Here is a 24,692-nt window from a genome sequence, read left to right as displayed (position 1 = left end):
GGAGGATGTGAGTTCAGGATCTAATCACAGAGGGCGCTGTTGAGCCTGAGCTTGATGACAAGTTTGGAGGGCATTATGGTGTTGAAATCTGAACTGTAGTCAATGAACAGCATTCTCACAGATGTGTTCTTCTGGTCCAGATGGGAGAGGGTGTGTGCGATGGCAGTAAGATTGATTTTTTTAGCCAAGGTGCAGTAACAGGTGGATTTTCAGTCTGCAAGGTATATACTTTGAGCAGTCCTGATATCAATGAGGAGCTCCTTCTACCATTTACATGTCCCTCTATGCATTCAGCACACATTGGATACTTGAGTCCTGAATCATGGAGGAAAAACAGGCACATTTCTGCTCTGTGAGAAGCATAACTTTATCTATTACTCGTTTCCTATCTTTTTTTGTTTTGGTCTAATTTCCCAAACACATGATCCACATAAAGAGCGTGTGTCTCTGTGTGTATGGCCCCCTCACGTACGCGACTTGTCACGGAGAGCTGTGCAGACACATGAGTTGGAGCCATCAGTGGCTTGATGATGCCTTGTTGGAGCAGACCCCCCTCTGACTGGTAAACGAGCTAATCTGTAGTGAGTGTGTCCGTGTGGGGGTGTGAATGTAAGTATTTTGATGTGACGAGGTGTTTAAGATTCAGGGTGGGATATCCATGAGAGTGCAGAACGGTACACTGACACACAGCTTCAATTTGGCCCTAAAAAAGACAGGAAGTAGAGAATATTCTACACATGCTGGGATGTAAATAGGTCATGATGATGGATCAAACGTCCGAAGTATCCACTGTCACCTCAAATATTCATATTAAGGATCCCGTGTGTGTATGTGTGCGATGAACATTGAGCCTGCAGATTGGAACCAGGATCCGTCTCCTTAATCTGAGAATTATTATCAGGTCCTCTGCGGCGCTCACCATCGCCCTGCTGCGTGTGTGTTAGTGCACTTTGCTGTGTGTGCGCGTTAAATAAGGCTTGTAATTGCGCTGGCAGCTTTAGGGCTCCCCAGTGGGGTGTGTGTGTGTTTTCTCAAACACACATGTCAAAGGGTGAAACTGTGGAGTGTCAAGGAGCCAATTAATGTATCACGTCTGTTTTCTCCTCCATGTGTGTTTCTACAATGGGTTTAGGAGCAGATGAATAGGGCTAAATATGACTTTGTGTATGTGCGGCCCCTGACAATAAGTAGTGCATTAGACCTACCTATCTCTGTCCCCATCTTTGGCGTACGTGGACACACACACACACACACACACACACACACACACACACACACACACACACACACACACACGTAATGAAATCACAAAGCCTCCATATCATTGCTATCGCAGAAAGATATAAACCCATTAGCTTTTGTCCTTTGGGCATGCACACACACACACACACACAGTCAGACACGCACAGGTTTATCATTACACGCTGTAAAGCTTTTCCAATTGTATTATCCCTCTGATGTCCTTCTCTCTGTTGTCTGTTCCAATGCCTGGGGTGGAGAGGACAGATAGGGTGTGTGAGATGCAAAGTGAGATTGTGTGTGTGTGTGTGTGTTTCTCTTGAGGTGTCTTGTAGGCAAGCCTTAGAAAGTAGATCATATAAAGGTTATACGTACATGTTGGGATCCTGCTTGCCCTGTCGGTGTTGTTTTGTAATTCAGGACCGGCTAGCTGCACATCATCCACTTTATGACACGTCTACGTACTAAATAAACCAAAAACTTAACTCACAATATTTGGTTTAAAGATGATCATATCGCTTCCGCGAAGTAAAAATCAACCAAAGGCAGGATCTGCAGCGACAGCAACATATCTTAAAGTGACGGCAGCACTGATGGAGGTTTTCTGTAACTGTCCGAGTCTGTTCACTTTTTCTTTTCCATGAAACAGTCTTATGAACCAGAGACAACACCGTGTTCCCTTTAGTGTTTACTTCCTGTCTGTTTTTTCTGCTGTTCCCTTTAGTGTTTACTTCCTGTATGTCTTCTACTGCTGTTCCCTTTAGTGTTTACTTCCTGTCTGTCTTCTACTGCTGTTCCCTTTAGTGTTTACTTCCTGTCTGTCTTCTTCTGTTGATTTCGCTGACCCCCAGTGCTCTGTCTTTTGACCTCTTTCCTTCCCATCTTCTCTTTTACTTTTCTTTACTGAGGACAGTTTAGAATCCAAAGGTTTGTGCTCTCCAAAAATAAATAAGAATAAATGAATACTCGAAAAGTATTCCATGTAGTTGATGGATGAAAATGAATATGTGTTGTCCACAGCTGTTTCTTCACTTTATTGTGTTGAATAGAAGACACCATTTACAAGTTGTTGTAATTTTAATAATAACATGTTTTACAAGAACTTCTGTCTCTTATTCCCAATTTGGACAAACATAATTACTCTTTACTCTTCTTTGCTTTTCATGTTGGATGGGTAACATACTTGGCAACAGGAAACAATCCACTAACACTATTAAAAAATACATTTATAAAATATTTTAATATATAATAGAACTTTTAGCACAAGTTAACCAGGTAACCATCTCTGGAAAGAGTCTGGAACTGTACATTTTTACTTTAATAAAATGTACTTTTCCTCATATCTTGAACGATTTATAATATTTTCCTTTTAAATCAAACTGTAATGTAAACACCATATATTGTCATTCTATCACACTGGGTAAAAATATGAAGAACAATTAGATTAACTTCTTATTTATTCATTTGCGTGGGTTAAAAGCTCTTAGTAGGCCGTTTACATTAGTACGTACGTACACATCTTATACTCCTCCAAGCAGACATCAGCCCACACACACACCCCAGCAGTGGTCCCAGCTCCTAATGCGCTCTTTCTCCTCCCCTCGTCCCCTCCTCGCCTCCTCCGGTCTGATCCATCTCAAGGGATGGCAGGAGTCGAAGCGCCGCCACAATGACCTGCACTGTGGGGAAGTGAGGGAGAGAAAAAGGGAGACGGAGAAGGTACAAACACTTCACTCTCTCCTCTCTTTTCAGCCACACACAAGAAAATTAGTTTGTGACTCGATACAAAAGAGCCTTTTAAGCCGACCCCCCCTCCCCTGCTCTATCTTTCTGCCTTTCTCTGGTCCGCTTTATCCCTTTATAATTTTCCCTCTTTTCTTTTTTCACTCCGAAAGAGAGATACATTTTCTGTTAATGACTTAATAAGAGGAGCCATCTGAAATTCAATTACAGTAGATTTCATAGCTGCGGCTGCCGTGTGGATGGAGGGACGGACGTGTGAAAGTCTATTTTCTTTGATCTCTCGTTGGTCTCTACGTTTTGATACTCATAATTGTATTCAGATACAGACTACAAAATGCTTCACAGAGCAGGAGTCAATCTGGGTAACAAAGTTGAGCAAACTACAGGAACACGTTTAAAATATTCAAATAAAGAAAACGTCACACAACCTACAAAAACACTTGCTATGTGAGCTAACCAGCGTGTGTATGCTACAAAATCTACAATATTACGTCTAAGTGCGCAAAATATTGTGTTTCTGGCACCTTTATTTAAAAAGACATCTTGGAGCTAGTTACATACCTAATGATAACAAATGATCCTCAGATTAACGTAAAATTCCCACATGGCGTACCTCCTTAAATAACCTACATTTTCCCTACTTCCATTATGTTTAAAAGTAAGTGCTTTTCTCTTAACGTTGTAGACATGCACATTTCTATCTCTCGGATCGTTCACAATGATGTGGCGTAAATGCAAGAGCGGCTGCACAAACTGTCGAACACGCAAATTCAGACCATGGATGTGTAAAAAAATCTGAATACAGCGTTCGCGGTGGGACAGCACTCATTCCTATGAAAGTTTCTTAGTGGCACAAAATAATTGGAGCAACTGTAGATTCAAAAAGTACACGGATCATCCAGGTCCCAGAGTTTGCCCATTTTTGTGTTGCTTAAGCCCCGCCTTCGATCTGCTTGTCTCCACTCGATCAGACTCATCAGATGAATCGAGGTTTCAGCACATTTCACATCTTTTAGCTCCCAATGATTTAAAAAAAGGGCTATAAAATTGTTGAAACTGTGTAGCCGATTTACAGATGTCCCTTTCCTAAAGCAAGTCAATGGGAAAAAGTATCTGGGCGAAATGGCCAAACGGACTGACATGGTAGTTGTAGACTCGGAATACCCTGAAGACGAGTTTAAAGAATGCTCCTAAGAGCTCAGATAACATCCCCATGACTTGAATTGGAAAATGCTGTTTTCGCACTAAGACCCGCTTCGGAATATCAGGCAACTGTGGCTCAGGGGGAAATGGGCGTCTGCCAATCAGTGATTGGGTGGTTCGATCACAGCCTCTGCAATCAACATGTGTATATTAACCCCAAATGGCCCCTCTAGGCAATATTAAAGTGTATACAAGTCACTTTGGATAAACGTAATATCCAAACTGAATATTCTGTTAACATGACTATTCAGAATATTGGGTCGAATAAAGTGTGATATTACTGTATCACCAAGGCCCCTCTGGTGTTTGTGACACAGTGACATGTGGCCACAGGCAGAGACCCCACACTGAGAGGAAGAAAGACGGAGAGAGGAGGAGATATAAAGAAGGCATGCGGAGACAGAGTGAAGAAAAGTAAAGTGATGTTCCCGTCAGTTATCTCAGCAGTGGTGCCATGCCTGTGTACTTATTTCTCCGTCTGCTCCTCATCCTTTCTTTCAGTCCGCCCTGCTTCTGTAGCTTGGTCCAGCAGGGGTCCGGTAAACCTTTCCACCTTCTCTGAAATGACGCAAAACTGGCCTTGTGTAATCAGAATCAGAATACTTTTATCTAACCGGTGGATAGTGGGTTTCTTGACAGTTAATCAATTTTCAAAAGGAATAAGTACATTTAAAATATATATATATATATATATTTACACTGCCTGGCCAAAAAAATGTCACCCACTCTAATATTTGTTGGACCGTCTTTAGCTTTGATTACGGCACGCATTCGCTGTGGCATCGTTTCCACGAGCTTCTGCAAAGTCACAACGTTTATTTATGTCTTGCATTAATTTTTCGCCAAGATCTTGTATTGATGACGGGAGATTCGGACCACTGTGCAAAGTCTTCTCCAGCACATCCCAAACATTCTCAATCGGGTTCAGGTCTGGACTCTGTAGGGGCCAATCCATATGTGAAAATTATGTCTCATGCTCCCTGAACCACTCTTTCACAATTTGAGCCCGATGGATCGTGCATTATCATCTTGGAACATGCCCATGCCATCAGGGAAGGAAAAAATCCATTGATGGAATAACCTGGTCATTCAGTATATTCAGGGAGTCAGCTGACCTCATTCTTTGGGCACGTTGCTGAACCTAGACCAGACCAACTGCAGCAACCCCAGATCATAGCACTGCCCCCACAGATCACGATCATTCAAGATGTTTTTCTGACCACATTCCTTCCTGGAAGATGACGTTTCCCCACTGTCCTTCCAGTTTTTAATAATGCCTTGGACAGTTCTTGATTTTAGTAGTTTCAGCAATTTCCTTAGATCTTATCTCTGCTTGTTGCATGCCAATAATTTGATCCTTCTGAAACAGATTAGCATCTTTTCCACGACCACAGGATATGTCTTTCGACATGACTGTTTAACAAATGAGAAGCTACTCACTGCATCAGTTAGGGTTCAATAACTTGTTGCCAGCTGAAACATAATCACCCATGCAGTAATTATCCAATGGGAGGCTCTTACCTATTTGCTTAGTTAAATCCAGGTGGTGACCTTTTTTTTGGCCGGGCAGTGTATATATAAATGTAAAGAGTTAAAGTAAAAATGTGCAATAAAAGAGGAATGTTATATAAAAAATAAATGTAATGTTCTATACAAATATTATTATATAAAACGTTTAAATGTGCAATTAAAAGATAAATAAAAATGATATTTATATAAACATCAGCACAGTAAAAAATGTACTAACATATTTACTCATTTTAAGGCAGCACATTTATTAAAACCTTCAGAGACTGTTTCCCTATCTGCTTCTTCATTCAACCAGACACTGTGTAAACACGATATCAAGATAATTGTGTGTTTTCGGTAATACATAGGCCTACAAGTTATTTGTCCTAATTGCACAGACACACATTTCACCTCAGAGGGAAGTGTGATGCAGAGGAGGGGGGGGGCAGGAAAAGGCAAACGGTGAGATCACAGAGTCTCCGCGCTGTGTGTGTGTGACTGCTCTTTTCTCCGCTCTCTCCGGGTAACATGCACACCGACTGCATCATGTTGCTACTTAAATATCCTCCTTTTGCTGTCTCACCCACCGCCCTCCCCTTTCACCTCCACTGTGACCTGCTCCAGGATTCTCACCCTTTCTTCCTCCTCACCCTTGCCACTTCCCTCTCCTGTCTTTCCTCCCTCAGCTTCGCACTGTCTTGCACCTGTAACCTCCCTCTCTCCCACTGTTATTCCCTCACTTCCTTTCTCAGTTTGATTTTACGAAGACTTTTTGAAACAGTTGTTCCGTTGGAATAGTTTTGTTTTGCTTAGGAAAGTTTCTAACAGAGTGAAAGGACCCAGAAGTATCTTAAAGCAGCTAAGAAAACAGCTCTTTGAATTCTGTAGATGATGAAAAAAAGTTAAAGTCCTTAGCGAAATGCTATCACATAGCGTTGCCAGCTTTATCAACCTTTACCTGCCAAAGAAACTGCTCAAAAGCTTTTGAATGAGCTTATTAACTCATTACACTTTTTAAGGTGACAAACTAGCCATTTAGAGACCAGAGATGCGATAAATGTATCCAAATAACGCATCTGTGGGAATTTACAGCAATATTTGGAGCTGTGAGAAGCAGCTAACTATGAGAGCAGCCGGTCAGCAAAAAAATGCACGTCAACAATGTTTTTATAATTACTGTCATTGCCAGAACGATAGACACAGGTCAGCACTGCAAATGTATCCATTCAATATCAAATAATAAATCAAATTATGAGAGCCAGCAATATTGCCATAGCTAGCTTGATAGTTCAAATAGGATAGCTAGTTTGTTAGAATGCTAGCTAAAATAGGATAGCTAGCTTGTTCGAACGTTAGCTAACGTAAGCTTGCTAATTAGTGATATATAAAACTTTAATTTGTTTGGTAAATAGCTAACGTATAAATAGCTAACATAAAAATAGCTAACGTATAGATAGCTAACGCATACATAGCTAATAATCTATAGTCAGATAGCTGTTAGCTTTCATTCACTAGTTTTGCTAGATAGCTAACACTTGCTAGCTAAATAAAAAGCTGACAGTTTAATTACATTCAGTCTCTAGGTTTATTAGTTATTAAACATTTCAACACTTTGGACCTTTATCTACCCTCCTGGCAGTGAAAGTTATTATGAAAAGTCGACAAGAGCTGGAAAGTTTAATAGCATATTTGATTAATAACAGGTTTATTTAACTTTCCTTTCCACTCATTCCCCAGCCTCTCCTCTACCCTTCCCTCATTTCTCTTTGATTCCGCCAGCGCAGTCTGTCCCTCCACTTTAAAGGAGCCATATTGTTGTTATTATCATTGTCTCTAACTGGATCAGTTACCATTAGACCTGAATCTTTCTCCTTCTGAGGCCCATAGAGCGCCTCTCTAACCCAATAGAAAACCCATGGGAGCTATTACAGAGGGTCGACCCATTCACAACGCACCCGCTTCCCCCCCCCCCAACCCACCAACACACACACAGATTTCATTCTGAAGATTCATTGGCCTAATCCCATCACAAACACGGACACATGTACTTACATACACACCGTGCCTGTTCACAAACCACTCTTATAAAACACACACTCTCATTGGAAATCCTCAGTTATTGGAGCAAATGGTAACGTTATTGGGAGATGATGGCCCTGAGGAGGGTGTGTGTGTGTGTGTGTGTGTGTGTGTGTGTGTGTGTGTGTGTGTGTGTGTGTGTGTGTGTGTGTGTGTGTGTGTGTGTGTGTGTGTGTGTGTGTGTGTGTGTGTGTGTGTGTGTGTGTGTGTGTGTGTGTGTGTGTGTGTGTGTGTGTGTGTGTGTGTGTGTGTGTGTGTGTGTGTGTGTGTGTGTGTGTGTGTCCGAAAGACTGCATATGGCTGTCATTATGGCTGGATGTATGAGTAGGACTAAGCAAGAGAGGGTAAATGTCATTCTATCAATGAGGTTATCTCTAATAGATGGACAGCTGAAGTCCTGGTTTCCATTTACTCCGCTGAATCCCTGCGTCTCTCCCGTTCAATTTAATGCTGAAAGGCTGTAATAGCAGGTGATAAAAGACTTTGTTTTTTTTCTCTCTTTTTTTTGGACGAGAACATTCACATAGAATACTAGGTACAGTGGGGAGAACAAGGATTTGATACACTGCCGATTTTGCAGGTTTTCCCCCTTACAAAGCATGTAGAAGTCTGTAATTTTTATCATAGGTAACCTTCAACTGTGAGAGACGGAATCTAAAACAGAAAATCACATTGTATGATTTTTAAATAATTAGTTTGCATTTTACTGCATGACATAAGTATTTGATACATCAAAAAACAGAGCTTAATATTTGGTACAGAAACCTTTGTTTGCAATTACAGAGATCAGACGTTTCCTGTAGTTCTTGACCAGGTTTGCACACACTGCAGCAGGGATTTTGGCCCACTCCTCCATACAGATCTTCTCCAGATCCTTCAGGTTTCGGGGCTGTCGCTGGGCAATACGGACTTTCAGCTCCCTCCAAAAATGTTCTATTATATCTCAGGTCTGGAGACTGGCTAGGCCACTCCAGGACTTTGAGATGCTTCTTACTCCTTAGTTGCCCTGTCTGTGTGTTTCGGGTCGTTGTCATGCTGGAAGAGCCAGCCATGACCCATCTTCAATGGTCTTACTGAGGGAAGGAGGTTGTTGGCAAAGATCTCGCGATACATGGCCCCATCCATCCTCCCCTCAATACGGTGCAGTCGTCCTGTCCCCTTTGCAGAAAAGCATCCCCAAAGAATGATGTTTCCACCTCCATGCTTCACGGTTGGGATGGTGTTCTTGGTGTTGTACTCATCCTTCTTCTTCCTCCAAACACGGCGAGTGGAGTTTAGACCAAAAAGCTCTATTTTTGTCTCATCAGACCACATGACCTTCTCCCATTCCTCCTCTGGATCACCCATATGGTCATTGGCAAACTTCTGACGGGCCAAGACATGCGCTGGCTTGAGCAGGGGGACCTTGCGTGCGCTACAGGATTTTAATCCATGACGGCGTAGTGTGTTACTAATGGTTTTCTTTGAGACTGTGGTCCCAGCTCTCTTCAGGTCATTGATCAGGTCCTGCTGTGTAGTTCTGGGCTGATCCTTCACCTTCCTCATGATCATTGATGCCCCACGAGGTGAGATCTTGCATGGAGCCCCAGACCGAGGGAGATTGACCGTCATCTTGAACTTCTTCCATTTTCTTTCACCAAGCTGCTTGCCTATTGTCCTGTAGCCCATCCCAGCCTTGTGCAGGTCAACAATTTTATCCCTGATGTCCTTACACAGCTCTCTGGTCTTGGCCATTGTGGAGAGGTTGGAGTCTGTTTGATTGAGTGTGTGGACAGGTCTCTTTTATACAGGTAACAAGTTCAAACAGGTGCAGTTAATACAGGTAATGAGTGGAGAACAGGGGGACTTCTTAAAGAAAAACTAACAGGTCTATGAGAGCCGGAATTCTTACTGGTTGGTAGGTGATCAAATACTTATGTCATGCAATAAAATGCAAATTAATTATTTAAAAATCATACAATGTGATTTTCTGGATTTTTTAGATTCCGTCTCACAGTTGAAGTGTATCTATGATAAAAAATACAGACCTCTACATGCTTTGTAAGTGGGAAAACCTGCAAAATCGGCAGTGTATCAAATACTTCCCCACTGTACATGGAGCTAATTGCAAACAGTGTTCTCATCTAAAAAAAAGGCTGCTTATTCATTTTATTTCTTTATTTTCTTTGCTTTATTTTGTCTTTTCTTCAGTTCTGTATTTTACATCGTCAAATGTTGTATTCCTTTAGGTATTTTACTTTTTAATTCTGCTAACGATTTAGTTCTTTTATATATATATATATATATATATATTTTTTTTATTATTATTTAGCGATCAAGTAACCTTTCAACACACCATGGTAACTCCTGCAAATTCCTATTGCCTTTACTTACATTTGATAGTTGAACAAGACGGCAAGGATTCAACTTTAAGGAAAATGAAGTCTAAATTTAACGCATATTTCTTTCTTTTGAATTGTACATATTAATGAATGATAAATTAAACCATTGAAACTTCAATTAAAAAGTTCATAATACATTGTACTTTACACCAGGGACTTCTATTTGAATTATTTTGTCTTTTCATAGCATCATCATTCTATAGTTTGTCTAGTTTTGATAACTGTTTTTTACCAGATTTGATCTTTTTGCTTCTTCCGTGTTTTGTTGGTAACTTCCTCTTTGTTCGCTTGACCTTGACCTTTTGACCTCAGCTATGAAGAGCGAGCCCGATATCTGGAGACCATCGTACAGCACCACCAGGAGCCGACCACCTTCGAAGATTACGCAGCTCGAGTGTACAGCCCCGCTCCCTGCACTCACCTGCCCTCTGACTCAGGTAAGACCCGGGACAAATATGATACCGCTAAAGCAGCATCACCTGTCAATCAAAACATTGGTGCCAGACTTTCACATTTATTGTCGAAGATGTGAAGAAGAAAAATGAAAACATGACGCTAGGTTTGGTCCTATACCAATAATCTCTCTGATAATATAGAATAAGGTTTAGTCTAGTCAAACTAAATATAAGTATTTAGACTTAAAACTAATTTGTGTTTACTGACCTTTTGTATCCATATGTTTTGGATATATGTTGTCCTTTATTTGCTTCCATACATCTACATTTTAAGTTTAAAGAAATGTAAGGATACAATCCTTAGAATAAAGACAAGTTGGGAAAATAATGAACACCTAAAATGGCCATGTATATCAGTCATTCCTAGCATTCGGTGCCATTTAGGCCCCCAAGACATTATATAATATATTTGCAATTAAAATGGCTAATGGTTATTTGTAAAAGCTAGGTTTTATCTGTTTAATCCTCCCCTCTAACATAATAAAAACAATGCTATATACCCAAGATGTTAAAAATTCTGAATAATTATTCAGATTTTAACACAAGGAGGCCAAACTGCCATGTCCCAAATCATGTTTGCTCAACTTCCATAACAGATGTAAAACAATGAATAGATTTGGCTGAAATTACACCGAATGTAGGAATTACCTATATATCAATTACTCACCCCGTGTTACCTTGGGTTTGCAAAGAAAACGTTGTCTTCCTTTTGTGTTCACGGTTACGGAAGAGTATTGGGGCCACGTGAATTTCTTTTTTCGATCCGACCAAAGTCGATCCCTGACTTTTATCTCAGAAGGCTAAACATTTGTTTTCACCTTCGGTCAGATCTGAAAATGTCCTAATCCTCTTCTGAACATGATGAATAAGAACGTTATAACTTTTTTAAGATTATAAGTAAATGTTACTTGTTTAACAATATTAAATGTATATCCAAATACAGCAGAACTTGCACAGAAATTTGGGAAACATTTCATACGATTGTGAAGTTCTGCATGAGACTTGATGATACTACGTGAGAATTTTTTAACTCATGTTTTGATATAGTTTTGCTTTGGCACCCATTGACTTTCATCAATCAAGATTTTCCATTTGTTATGCATGAGAAACATTTTCTGCAAGATTCCATAGTCATTGATATAAAACATTCTCATTTTAGTGTGAATTCTTTTTTTTAAGTGAGATTTTTCTCCTTTTAAGAACCCTATGCTGGCTGCCACTCCTCCAGTTTTCACACACACACACACACACACACACACACACACAGGAGTTATATTCCGCTGAATGACTCTCATATGTATCCTGTTAACTTTATTAGACACAGACTGATCATTTTAGTCTGTAACGTGTCCGGTTCAGTCTTGTTAAAAAAAAATTGCTTTCCCTTTGACTCACACATAATCAAATTATTTAACGTGGCGGTAATTTACAAGATATGTAATTCTGCAGCTAACGAGGTTCATGAAGCACGAAGGAACGTGATGACATAATGCTTTACTTTCTATACTGGTCAAGCAGGATTTCTATAATGTTTATATATAATCACTGTTGTTTTCCTTGTCCAACTGCCCGTGATCGCACCAGTGACAAATATTAATGGTACAATAACAATCTGATTTGAGGCTGAATAACCACAACACAACCTGAAGTTATAATGTTATAGTGTGGTAGTAAAATCCAACACTTCAGAGGGTTGTCAGTGTGTTTTACAGCCCCAAATGTCATTTCAGAACACAGGATCGATATGCGAGTCAGATAACAGGATGTCATTTGCCTGATTTCTTGTCTTAATAGGCGTATAATGACTAAAGTTAATAATCTAAATCATGTGTTAAAGACAGCATAATGATCCTGTGCTCTGAATTAAAACTCAAATTACTACTGCCCCCCCCCCCCACACACACTCATGTCTCTCTCTCTCTCTCTCTATATATATATATATATATATATATATATATATACCTCTCTATCGCCCCATATTAATTTACAGGTGCCCCTCCCTTAACAGCACAATGATCAAACATTTTTCTCTCTTTCTGTTTTTCTTTTTTTTCTTTGTTTTTCCCAATTTTTTTCTTTTTTCTTTTTTGTATTTCTTTTCTTTTTGTCCCCCCCTCCTTTTAGATCGTTTTGTCTCACTTGCCTATAGCTAAAAGGTAAGCCTGGTCACATGATTGACTCGCCCCTCACTGATTGGCTCTCCCTTCTCTTCAGCCTAACCTGTGCTTCTCTCTGATTCCTCTGCCACGTTGTGTTTCTGAAATGTATCTGTTCTCTCTCCCTGTGTTCTCCACCAGCAGGTCTGCATGTGTCTAAAGTTACAAACTGTTCAAAAGGAAGTGTCATTTCCATCCCAGCTGTGGGTGTAGTTTAGTATGAGATTGATTAGCTCAGAAGTTAGCTCTAAAAATGTCAACATTTATTATCGACATTCCAACATTATTCTCAAAATGCAAAAACAATTTAAAAGAAAGCTACTCCATCGTTGTCATCGATCCTATATGTCCAATATTCACTCTTCTTTTGGCTCTGTTTTGGTCTGCACCACCTCCTGGAAATATGGCTCTTTAGCTACATTCTTATTTGAAAGATAATCTCAAGAGTTTCCCGCCCCCAAAAATTATCCTCCCCCGCATCTGGAAACAAACCACTCGTACTTCCAGTTTATTCAACTTTTTTGGGGGGTTACGGGATCCCTTACAGTTACATTCAAATATACATAATCAGATGACTGTTATATTTCTAAAAAGTTGGGATTAATAGCCGGATTACAATGTTACAATACATGTTAAAATTAAAGAAATATATTATGTAGCTTTAAAACTCTTCTTGGTTCTCAAAGTGAAGCTTGTCTCAGTGAAACCATCGCTGGGCAGCCATACAGTATATAAGGCGCCCGGGTAGGGAATGAAGATTGAATGTAGCACTGCAAGCTAGCAATATAGTTAACAATAGAAAAAAACTGCTAAACTCTGTGCAAACGCAGCGGTGAAAAATCGCATGTAGAGTGAATGCATCTTAAAAGCCAACTTAATAATAGTTCTTTTCTCTTGTATTTATTTGCATTCCATTTTATTTGGAGGTCATCCAAAAGTAACTTTAAGGTCCCCTATTGTGCAAAATCCCTTTTTTTAATGTATTTTATACATAAATATGTGTCCCCTCTGTTTAAAGAGATTCTGAAAGTTTAAGTAAAAATGATTCTATCACTTCTTGTCCTGATCCATTTCTATAAAAAGCCGTATAAGGAGCTTATCAGATTTTAGCCACTTTGTGATGTCACAATGTTTTTTGGGGGTTGTGCAACTATTAGCCAGTAACCCCCGCCCACCTTATCACCTGACTCTCCTCCTAGAGCACCATTGTGTTTTTTTAACCAATCACAGTCACAGAGGGGCGGGGCCAGCAGCAGCTCATTAGCATTTAAAGCTACAGACACAGAATCAGCACCTTTCAGTAATCAGGTTACATGATTTTTACAGTTTGATCCTTGGATTAGATTACATTTATTTGCATTTATACGTTTCAAAATAAATAAATAAACCCTGTTAATACCAACCTGGACTCGGTCATGATGAAAATGAGACTTCCTTTTTATGACAACATGACATTTGTGCTGTTCACTAACGCGTGTTCCTGTTTGTTCTGTTAACCTGTGCTGAAACCTAACCTCTAACCTTTTGTACGCTCCTCTTCCTGGTTCACTGTACACACACACACACACACACACACACACTGGCTGAGTAACTTCAAACTAACATGAAGTTTTCTCCTTCAGTAGAATCCTTTATATTTCTACCTTTTGCTATAGGTAACTCAGTGGTTGGGTTAATGACTGTCTTTCAAGAAATGTGTTTGATTGGTTGCACAGTGCTTTGTGTGTTTCGTGTCTTTCCATTCTGTAGCGCTTTGTTTTTCTCTTTACATGTGTGGCAATCTCTCATTCCATGTTTTCATTCATTTTCTTTTTTATTTCTTTCCTTCACTCTCTCCACACCTGCTTCTTCTCTTTGTTTCCTTATTCCTTCTCTTCTCAATTTTTCCCTTTTCCTTTATTTAATTTCCCTTTCATTCTTTCCTGTATCCTTCGTGCTTCCATCTTCCCACCTCTGTGTTTCCTGGCCTTCCTGTCCTTTCCTTCCTCTTCTTTCCTTTTGTTTCCTCTCTCCTCTCCTTTCTTTTTTTGTTTCCTCTTTATACTCAACTTTATTTCCTCACCTGTCCCTTTCTTCCTTTTCCTTTATTTAATTACCCTTTCATTCTTTCCTCCTTGCTTCCACTTTCTCGCCTCTGTTTTTTCTGGCCCTCCTTTCCTTCCTTTCCTCTTCCTTCCTTTTGTTCCCTCTCCTATCCTTTCCTTTTGTCATTCTGTTTCCATTCCTCTTATCTCCTCTCCTTTTTTGTTTCCTCTTATCCACTCAACTTTCTTTCCACACATATCCCTTTTATTTCCTTTACTCTCTTATCCCTTCATATTGTTTCCTCTCATTTGTTTTCCTCAACTTTCTCTCCTCACTTCTCTTCTGTTACCTTTCCTCTCTCCTGCTCTCCTCTCCTCTCCTCTCCTCTCCTCTCCTCTCCTCTCCCTCCTCCTCCTCCTGTAGAGGAGCATAGTGTAATGTGTATGATGGTCCCTAAACCACTAGACAGCTTTAACCTGCTCAGGGTGAAGGGGAAGGGTCTGAAGCAGAAGGTTCTTCATGCTAGCTGTGAATGGTATGATCAATGGATTTATAGATAGAAACCCTGTAGGTATTCTCCCTCGTGTAAGTTTTAAGTTTTTAAGTATCACCTTTAGACCCAATAGTCAAATTCACTTTACTAGTGTAATTTGCCAACAGCTCAAGTAGAAATAACTATTTATTTTGCATCTTTTATTAAAGTATATACAATCAATGAAAACATGCAACATTAAGCTCTGGAATAAATGAAGAGACCACTGCACATTTTTCTTAAATCTCTATCTCTACATGTATGGCAGCCTTTCCAGTGTCTGTTGAATTCCAACACAGAGAAATGTTGTCAGCTTATAGAATACAATAAAAAAAAAACAATCCTTTACTCAAAGACATGTCTATAAATGGTCAAACAGGAGAAACTGATAATGCTGAAGTGGTCTCTTAACTTTTTCCAGAGCTGTAAAGAATTACAATTCTAGAAATGCTAATAAAACAAGCAAAACATGTAAAGCAAGAAGTTACAGGTCAGAGTACTACTGAGGGCTGTACAGTGAAATTGATTGTTTTAGAATTGGCAGAGCTGTATATTGTTTATATTCTATCCTATCTAGCATAGTATAATTTAAATATAAATGGAACTTTTTTCTATTTTTTAATTGTATTTCCACTTTAAGACATTTTTATGTTTACATGGCATACAGCAGGGGTGTGGCAATTGTTTTTACTGAGGGCCACATACAGAAGGATAAACGATGGGCTTAACTTATGAGGCATTACATATACCTCACCTCTACTGAGGTATATGTAATGCCTCATAAGTTAAAAGTTAGAAAAATCAATCAAATATTCTTGATACTTGAAAATACTTTAAAGAAATCCAACAAACTCTCCATAGGGATTTATTTATTTTGTTGGCAGTTCATTCTGTAAAACAGGAGCGTCAGATTGGTTATCATAAGGGGAAATATGAAGGGTCTATTTCAAGCTTGTTATGCAAATAAGTTACTGTGCTTTTTTTTATCAAAATCATTCTTACATTTGTAAGAAAAAGTTTTCGAATTATTTTTGAAGTGGCCTTATTAGTTAATGAATACATTAGATTTATATTGCACTTTTCCTAATACTTAAAGATGCTTACAAAAATAATGTAATGTTAACACATCAATTTATTTGAACATATATATCTGAGAAGTACAAGAAAAAGCACAAGTTTCATTAGTGGTTCATATTTCATTATACTTTTTGAATTTGCTGAGGGCCGCATTTGGCCCCTGGACTGTAGTTTGGACACCCCTGTTATATCCTATAGTATATTATAATTTCAATTTCGATGGAACTTTTTTTATGTGATTATTTTATTTGCACTTTAACACCTATGTAAAATGAACTACAGTTGAAGTTAAAATTACCAACCAGAAGGCACAAGAAGAGGGAACAAATTATACAGATAATAAACATACATTTATTTCAGATAATGACAACACTGATATGTGGAAGTGTATTAGACAGGAAGCCAGTGTAAAGTCCTCAGAACTGGATGATGTGATCCACTGTCTTTGTGTTAGCGAGCAGCAGCGTCCTGAATCAGCTGTATTTCATTTTTAAACAAATACAGCTTCTGTGTGTCTTGTTTCTCTAGTCTTTCTGTCTGTTGTCCTGTCCGTGTCCATCACTCTGTCTGTCCTGTCTGTGTGCCTAAGTAGATCCTGATTGGACGTGATGTCATTGCTGTATTATATAGTCGTCCTATTTTATTCTCTTATTTGCCTTCTCCCTCTTCTACTTTATCCCTTCCTCTTCTTTTTCACAGGCTCCTGCCTCGAGATTCTTCGGGGAGAAAGTCCGGCTCTTGGGGAGGCCGGGAGCGATTCGGCGTCCCCCATGTCGCCTCGGACTAGCAAGAGCCGCATGTCCATGAAGCTGCGACGCTCCTCCGGATCGGCCAATAAGACTTAGAGCTCTCAACTGTAACTTTATTTTGAAAATCGCTGAATATATCCTCGCAGTCGCTCCAGCATGCTGACATTTGCCACAGTAGAAACAGTATTAGTTTATAATAACCTGTGCCACATTATACCACTGTCAGGAGAGCACGTCTACGGAGGAATAAAAACAGAGGTTGCTATCTGTATATTTGTACTATAGTCAGTCCATGTGTGTACAGACAGAGTCTCGAGTTTTGATATAAAAACATGGCAGGATCAGAACGTGTGCATCTGTAGTGTTGCATGGAGGAAGCAAGATAAAAGTATATTTTTGTTCTCAGCACAGGTTTAGGCTTGAGTCGGTTTCTATTAGTATAAAATGTATATAGAAACTCTTTCATTAGCATATGATAAAAGAACGATGTTTGGTTGTGGATGCTTTAAAGCCAAAAAGTGAAGCAAATCAGTGTTAAATAGTTGAATTATTTGTCAAAATAGAACACAAGGCAGCACTGCCATTTTGTTTTGCTCATGCTGTAAAATGTGGACAAGCACTGATTTTTTTTATTTTATTGAAATGTGTTTTGACCCGAACAAGAACATTGCTGTATTTTATTTGTCATCTGATGCAATGGAACCACAGCTCTCCTTTTTGTTCCTTTATATTCTGTTTATCTACATATGTACTAGTATATATAGTAGCCATATGAACATCTATAAGGATGTGTACAGTGGGTGTATATACTGAGAATAGCTGCCAAAGCCAAACTGTGGTTTGACCTCAGACCAGCTATCTGCTTGAAATGGATAGACACTACAAGATTTAACTTTTCTTTTTTTAGCACTAGTCTGCAAGGTAATATTATTTTAGCTCCGGACTCTTCTTTACTTTAATGTTGCCAGATTATGGAAGTTTTGGGCCATCATTTCCCTTGTTTTTCATTGAGTATTTAAGCAAAGGAAGAGGATTAGGGCCACGTGAAAAGAAATGTGAGATCTGACCTGAAGGAGTTTTTTTTGTTCTGACTTTAAATTGAAAGTTCTGAGACCTGAAGTCTGAATAATCGAACATATTAAGAATTCTGGGGAAAAAAATCTGAAATTCTCAGAGTAATGTTTGAATGATCAGAACAAGTCCCTTTTGTTCGGATCTCAAAAGATTTGTCCCATGTGGCTGTAATCCTCTTCTTTGCGTTTGTGGCAGGTTTTGTCATTGAAAAACTAAATTCACCAAGTGGTTTAAAGGTGGAAACAATGTGTATAAAGGAGAGATAGTGTACAGCCAAAGAGGGGGAGAAAGCAAAGATACTCATCATAATTTAGATATGAATTATTTTGTTATTTCTCTTTTTTATAACTCCACTCCTATTTTGAGACTCATCCCCAGCTCCTTTCTTGAGGAAGGGACTCGCATGTAATCACAATCTATAAAAAGTAACACTACCACGTATGTTTTTAACTTCCTTATTTCAGCACTCCGTCAGTTAGTGCTACTAAATATCTATACGTTGATATTAATTCCTTTTCCATGGCTCGATCCATGGCACGAGTTGAATGGTTTTGCGTAGTGTATTTATAAACACAACTGTATTTTCTGTTACTGTTTTTATTTCAGCCATAGATTGGAAAGGGATTGTTACAAGTGTTCTCTCACCTCTGTGTGGTGAACATAAGGTCATATTCATGTTGTTACTTTATTCGTGAATATCTGAATTCTGCTGAACTTTGAGTTTCCCTTTTAAATTATTGCTGTTACAATAATAGTTGTTATTGCTGAGGGTGGAGCCCCATTGATTGGCGGTCCTTCTGATCTGTTCATGCTGTACTTCTCATCCTGTTACAATTGGACCAGCTGAACCTCACACTCCCTTTGGATTAATAATGCCTGTGCTTGGTTATGAGTTATGGTGCAGCATTCAAAGTCCCATGAAGAAGATGGGAAATTCCCAGTTTGTTTTACAGATTGTAAATAATGCGGAGGATTATAGTGTTTTATAATGACCTCAAAATGATTTGCTTACTCTAAACTTAATTAGCAGCAACCAAAATGTATTAAAAATACTTTAATTAACATTTCATCATTCCAAAGAATTTCCTGGACTGATTATCTGGAGGATGTTGACTTTGAAAGTCTATCGAAAAAGGATTAAGGCCACATGTAAAAAATGTATTTCTGATAATAATTTGAAGACTAAAAAGTCTACATTTGTACTTTTTGGAATTGTGACTAATCTCAGAAAATAAAAATGTTTTCCATGCCACCCTAAACCCAATTTTGCTTGTCTAGATAAGGGATCAACAAATTCTGATTCTTATTTTCCCCCCTTTTTACATATACAATTCAGAACGCTTTGTGGCCTGCTGTCCAGAGTGTATGTAACTACTGACTGTACATACTGCATGACACCAGCTCAGCACTTCCTGCATGTGTTGACCATGTAACAGCTGTATTACACACACACACAAACACACACACACACACACACACACACACACTCACTCACTCACTCACTCACTCACTCACTCACTCACTCACTCACTCACTCACTCACTCACTCACTCTTCATGTCACACCTGTACTATGTAAACCTGTAACGTCTCTTTTGGACCCACAGAGAGAGCGTGGATGTGCGATGATGGAATTTGACAATAAATGGTTCTTACCACTTGACTGCCCGACCCTTTCATATACTGTGTGTGAGAGTATACTGCTTATAGCCAACATGAATCAGTCCGCTGATCATACTGTCTTACCATTTATTGACAATAATTTCAAATAAATGTCACATGAAACATATCAAAATAGTAAAAGCTTCATAGAATCACAAATACACTTCAGCATCATGAAGGAAATATTTCAACAGTTATATATAATCGATAAAGATGACATTTTTTTATTTTTATTTATTAGTACTAAGCATTAAATGTTCCATTTTTGTATGAAAATATTTTTTAGCTGAGAAAACATACTGGCACATTTATTATAAAAGGCATATCACGGTCAATCTTTTTTATTGTTCACTGTACATGAAACCTAGTTAGGACATTGATTCTGTCTCAAGTTGTGATGTAGTTTCAATGTAATCTGATTACTTTGCCACAGGAATGTGTTGAAATGTCTGCCACATAACGAGGCCTGTCGATATGTGCCTCAGTGTATTCCATGTAATAGGACCCCGTCTTGCTGTAATTAGTTCTAATCAAAATGGCCTTTTCTGTCAAACTTCAGTCTAACAGTTGAGCTTCTGTGATTAAATGTCAAATCATTTAAAGAGCGCTGGGAATAATAGGTGAAGCTGGAGAGATGGCATCCTCTGTGCCAATACGGATAACAAGAAATATCGTCTCTGATAATTAATATAGAAACAATGTGATTGTATTCCTTAATTCAGTATTGATATGTGTCAGGCTTCAGTGTATAGCTCACTTTAAATTGCATAGGTAATACAAACATGCTGTTTATCAAATTATTTTAGATCAACCTGAATTATAATTGTTATAGTTGTAATTATTATTTTTATATTACAATACTGTTTGTTGTATAGACTCATCAGCATGTTGAAGATTGCATTAAGTGTTTTTTTAAAATGTTTTCCAAGTTTCTGAAAGTCCTTTATTTAGTTTCAGCACCATGGACAGTGCCAGCTGAGCTGAGAGCATTATGTGTGTTGTTTCAGCAACAAAGTTATGTAACCATTTGTTTTTGGCTTAATAGTTTCATGACCATTTTGCTAGTACCATTATTTTGTAAATGGGCTTTATTCTTTTTTACAATTTCTAATTCAAGATGCTTACCGACCTTTAAACAAAACAGCGACTCCGCCTCCTGTCGCACAGTGATATACATTTGCTTTTTGACCACAATTGCTTTACAATAGAAGCTCAAATTAATGACTTCTTTAATATGAATGGATATAACTAAAAGTCAAAGTCCAGAGAGTCTCCCTAATAACTATCAATGACGAAATGTTTCCCCAAATAATCATTTTTCTTGTTTAAGTGTCTTTACAGCGTTTTACGGTCGCACGGTCATCTGCAGCAACATCACCTGCCGGTTCTCGGTCGGGTGAGACTTGTTGATGTGTCTCGCGAGACCCGGGGAGCTGAAGAAAGTTGACGGACATTGCTTGCACGTGAAGATCTGCTGCTGCTCGCGTTCTCCGGGGCCGCTTTCGTCTCCTTGCCCGTGGAATACTTCCTGTCTGAGTCCTCCTCCCAAAGTTCCCGCCAGTAACTCATCCCTCATCGCGTGCCACATACGGTGCTTGTCCCTGATTTCAACCGACGGGAAGCGCGCGCCGCACAGGTGACACAGGAACACCTGGCCGCTGGTCTCGCGTGTCTGGTTATAAGGTGATGGGGGGGTTGACGCTCGTTCTGTTATCTCGTGCGCGGCCAGGTGTTTCTTCAGGTAAGCTTGTCGGCGAAATTTCTTCCCGCAATACCTGCACTCATACACTTCCTCTTCAGTTAGGGACTGCATGAACGGCAAAGCGGGAAGCGGGAAGGAAGGCCGCTGCTGTTGCGACAGGTCCACGCTCTCTTCCGGCTTACTGTTCAGTAGAAAGAGGCTCGAGGGTGGGCTGTCTGCCGCTCTCACTTCCAAACAACTTTCAACCGGGTTCCGGTAATGGAGAGATGAGTCATAGTGAGGAGGAGCGAGACTGTCTGTATCAGGGCAGTCCCGGGACCGACCGTGGAGCATCAGCAGGGAGGGTTCGCGCCTCATGCGGGAGCTGTCCGATGCTCCGTGGTGCTGGTTGGTGTTAATGCGCAGCAGTTCGTTCTCTTTGCCCTCCATGTCAACCGGCTGCCTCTCGTGCGTAATGAGCCCTCGTGCCTCCTTTAACGGCTGACCCTTGTTTGTGGAAGTCTCTCCTCCCTGGTTGTTTACCGGACGAGGTTTGTGCCAGCGGCGGTGGGACGCCAGGTTTGCGGGGCAGCTGAAGACTTTGTCGCACTCGGGACACCGGTACTCCACGCGCACTATGCGTGAGCACTTGTGCTGTGCGAGGGAGAAAGGGTCGGGGTACTGTTCTTTACAGAGCTGGCAGATGAACTCTCCCAGCGGCTGGTTCCCACTGAGAGCAGCCTTCTCCCTCTGTCTCCTCAGCTCTGGGCTCTCCTTTTTGATCCGCAGACCCAAAACCGGCGAGGTAGTGACTTCATCCTCGAAGTTAAGTTTCCGATTGACTTTGGGTTTCTTTGGCGGGTTTGACTGTTTGTTGTGTCTGTTGTTGTTCAAACGTTGGTCCTGTTCGAGGAAAGCGCGTTTCCTTGCTGCTTGGTGCTGGTTCATCAGTGTCAGTGGCGGGAACAGGTGCCCCATACTCGGGTCATATTTGTCATGGTGACCGTACGACGGTGCGTGGCGGCTGCTGCTCGCCAGGAGTCTCTCAATAGAAGCGGAGGTCGGAGTCGAGCTCACCAGGAACGGCAGCTTCGGTAACTCTGACACCGGGGTTGATGTGAGGCATTTACCGGGGAACAACGGCTGCTTCTCTCCTTGCTCGTGTTGCAGCAGCCTCGTTCCCACCGGTGTCACGGGGCTGCAAGACGTTATTGTCAATTCTCCTGGGGGTATTGGAGGATGTGGGAAGAAGCAGGAGAAATCACTTTCAGGAGTCAGAACGTCCACTTCGCTCACCTGCTCCTCGGTCTCCGGTAGCTGCGCGCTGCGATCAGCTTCTGCCTCCAGAGCAGACTCCACCTGCGGGGTCCACACCTCTCCTACACCGGCGGAGTCCTCGCGGGATACCGGGAGCAGTACGTCTGTCCTTCAAACAGGACACCCTTCAATACCTTGGTCTGCTTCTCTGCCTCTGGTTGGCTCACTTCAGAGTTATCACCGTTGTTCCTGTCAACGTAGTATGTTTCAGGTTGGTTATTGCTGGTATTTCGTGACCGGTATGACCCCGAACATCGCCGGGTTCTCTTCACCAAGAATCCTCGAGGCATGGTGATAATGACGATGATGCTCCACCAAGCGCCAGAGAACAACAACTCTTGTCTCGAGCTCACTTTCAAGTAGAGCTTTGAAGTGTCAGAGAGAGAGAGAGAGAGAGAGAGAGAGAGAGAGAGAGAGAGAGAGAGAGAGAGAGAGAAGGGGGGGTGGGCAGGTGTGTGACGAGAGAGAGACATCTCTATCCCTGGTGAGGAGCGCACTACACACTTTAAACATTGTTTGTACAAGAAAGGTACAACAACATATAAAAGGGTTATTTGCAGACGAGTTAGACTTACCCTGTTCAATCTTTTGAAACTAATAGGCCTACATATTGGGGACGAAGTGGAACGACCATTGACTAAAAACATTATTTAATTATTGAATTTTGGAAGGTGACTTGGTGCATTTATTTTAATATCTATTACAAACAGAACTAAGAAGACTGTTTTTAAATGCTAAGTCTTAAATTATGAAGTCCAATTTGACATGTATGAAGATAAGTTACGCTTATCAAGGTTTTTTGTTGGTTGGATATCCTAAAATACACCGTTTACATTGTTTTCGTCCAGGGACAGCATCCCCCAAAATGTACAGGCTTATTAGTAAGGTAATTAGAGTATTACGTTTTAAAATAATTGTTTAAACGAATATTCAATATTGGGGACAAAGTAAACGATCAATGACTGAAACGGTATTTAATTAGTGCGAGGAACTTCAACGGAGATTATGAGAAGTTTTACTCCAAATATAACTTCAAAAATGATGTAATTTTATTTGTTATTAAGAAAAAACTAAGAAAAGATGTGCACTCACTTATACATTCTTAAATTATGAAGTCTAATGATGAGGCTTTCCAATATGTGTTGAGCTATCCACCCACATGCATGAACATTTTATTACCACGCATATGGAGTTTTATACCATGAAATACACATCAGTGGAGTTCGCTACTTCTGATTTATGCAGATCTTATTTTATATTTTATGTGACCATCGTAATCTCTGGTTCTTCTCCCGTCAGATATAGTGGATCACGTGTTTCCTGAAATAAAAAGCCAACTGCAAATATTTAGATTTTATTAATATTGTTGACATTTTTGAGGACTGCAGTTTTTAACTGTATCATTTCTATCAAGGTAAAGTTGGGTTCCAGTGAGTTTTATCAGCCATTTCTCTTGATGAAATCTCACGGTGATGAGTTTCTGTCAGGGATTGTTCCTCTCTCATTTCCTGAAAAGTATGTCCTTTTCACCTTTCAGCGATAGGTTTGTAGTTAAGAGGAGATCAGATGTGTGTGTTGGAGTTAGTGCAATGAAACAGCACCCGTGGGGACTCAGATACACATCCTATCTGTGTAAGAAGACTAATGAGCCTTTCTGTCCTGCTGAAGTGTCTGACTATCTGTGTCTTTGTTGGTGGTGGGATTACCTTGGGCATAGCTTTCCCTCTGTGTGTGTGTGTGTGTGTGTGTGTGTGTGTGTGTGTGTGTGTGTGTGTGTGTGTGTGTGTGTGTGTGTGTGTGTGTGTGTGTGT

At 40.1% G+C, this 24,692-nt stretch overlaps 2 protein-coding genes across 2 annotated transcripts in view; one reads left to right on the top strand and one right to left on the bottom strand.

Annotated features, from left to right (window-relative positions):
* The window catches only part of ralgapa1 (Ral GTPase activating protein catalytic subunit alpha 1), a 92,112-nt gene extending 72,228 nt beyond the window's left edge, over window positions 1-19,884 (top strand). Inside the window, 2 exon segments of the mRNA XM_063908578.1 lie at window positions 10,467-10,591; window positions 17,099-19,884. Coding sequence (XP_063764648.1) covers window positions 10,467-10,591; window positions 17,099-17,244 — 271 coding nt within the window. The 3' untranslated portion in view covers window positions 17,245-19,884.
* Window positions 19,885-21,199: 1,315 nt separating this feature from the next.
* Window positions 21,200-23,171, bottom strand: LOC134881964 (insulinoma-associated protein 2). The gene is given in 2 exon segments (XM_063909580.1): window positions 21,200-22,994; window positions 22,997-23,171. Coding segments are annotated over 2 exon segments (1,941 nt in total). The 3' UTR covers window positions 21,200-21,228.
* Between the last annotated feature and the right edge of the window lie 1,521 nt (window positions 23,172-24,692).

This window comes from Eleginops maclovinus, chromosome 19 (assembly GCF_036324505.1).
Source record: "Eleginops maclovinus isolate JMC-PN-2008 ecotype Puerto Natales chromosome 19, JC_Emac_rtc_rv5, whole genome shotgun sequence".
Taxonomy (NCBI): Eukaryota; Metazoa; Chordata; class Actinopteri; order Perciformes; family Eleginopidae; genus Eleginops; species Eleginops maclovinus.
This window is presented reverse-complemented; position numbering and strand designations above follow the sequence as displayed.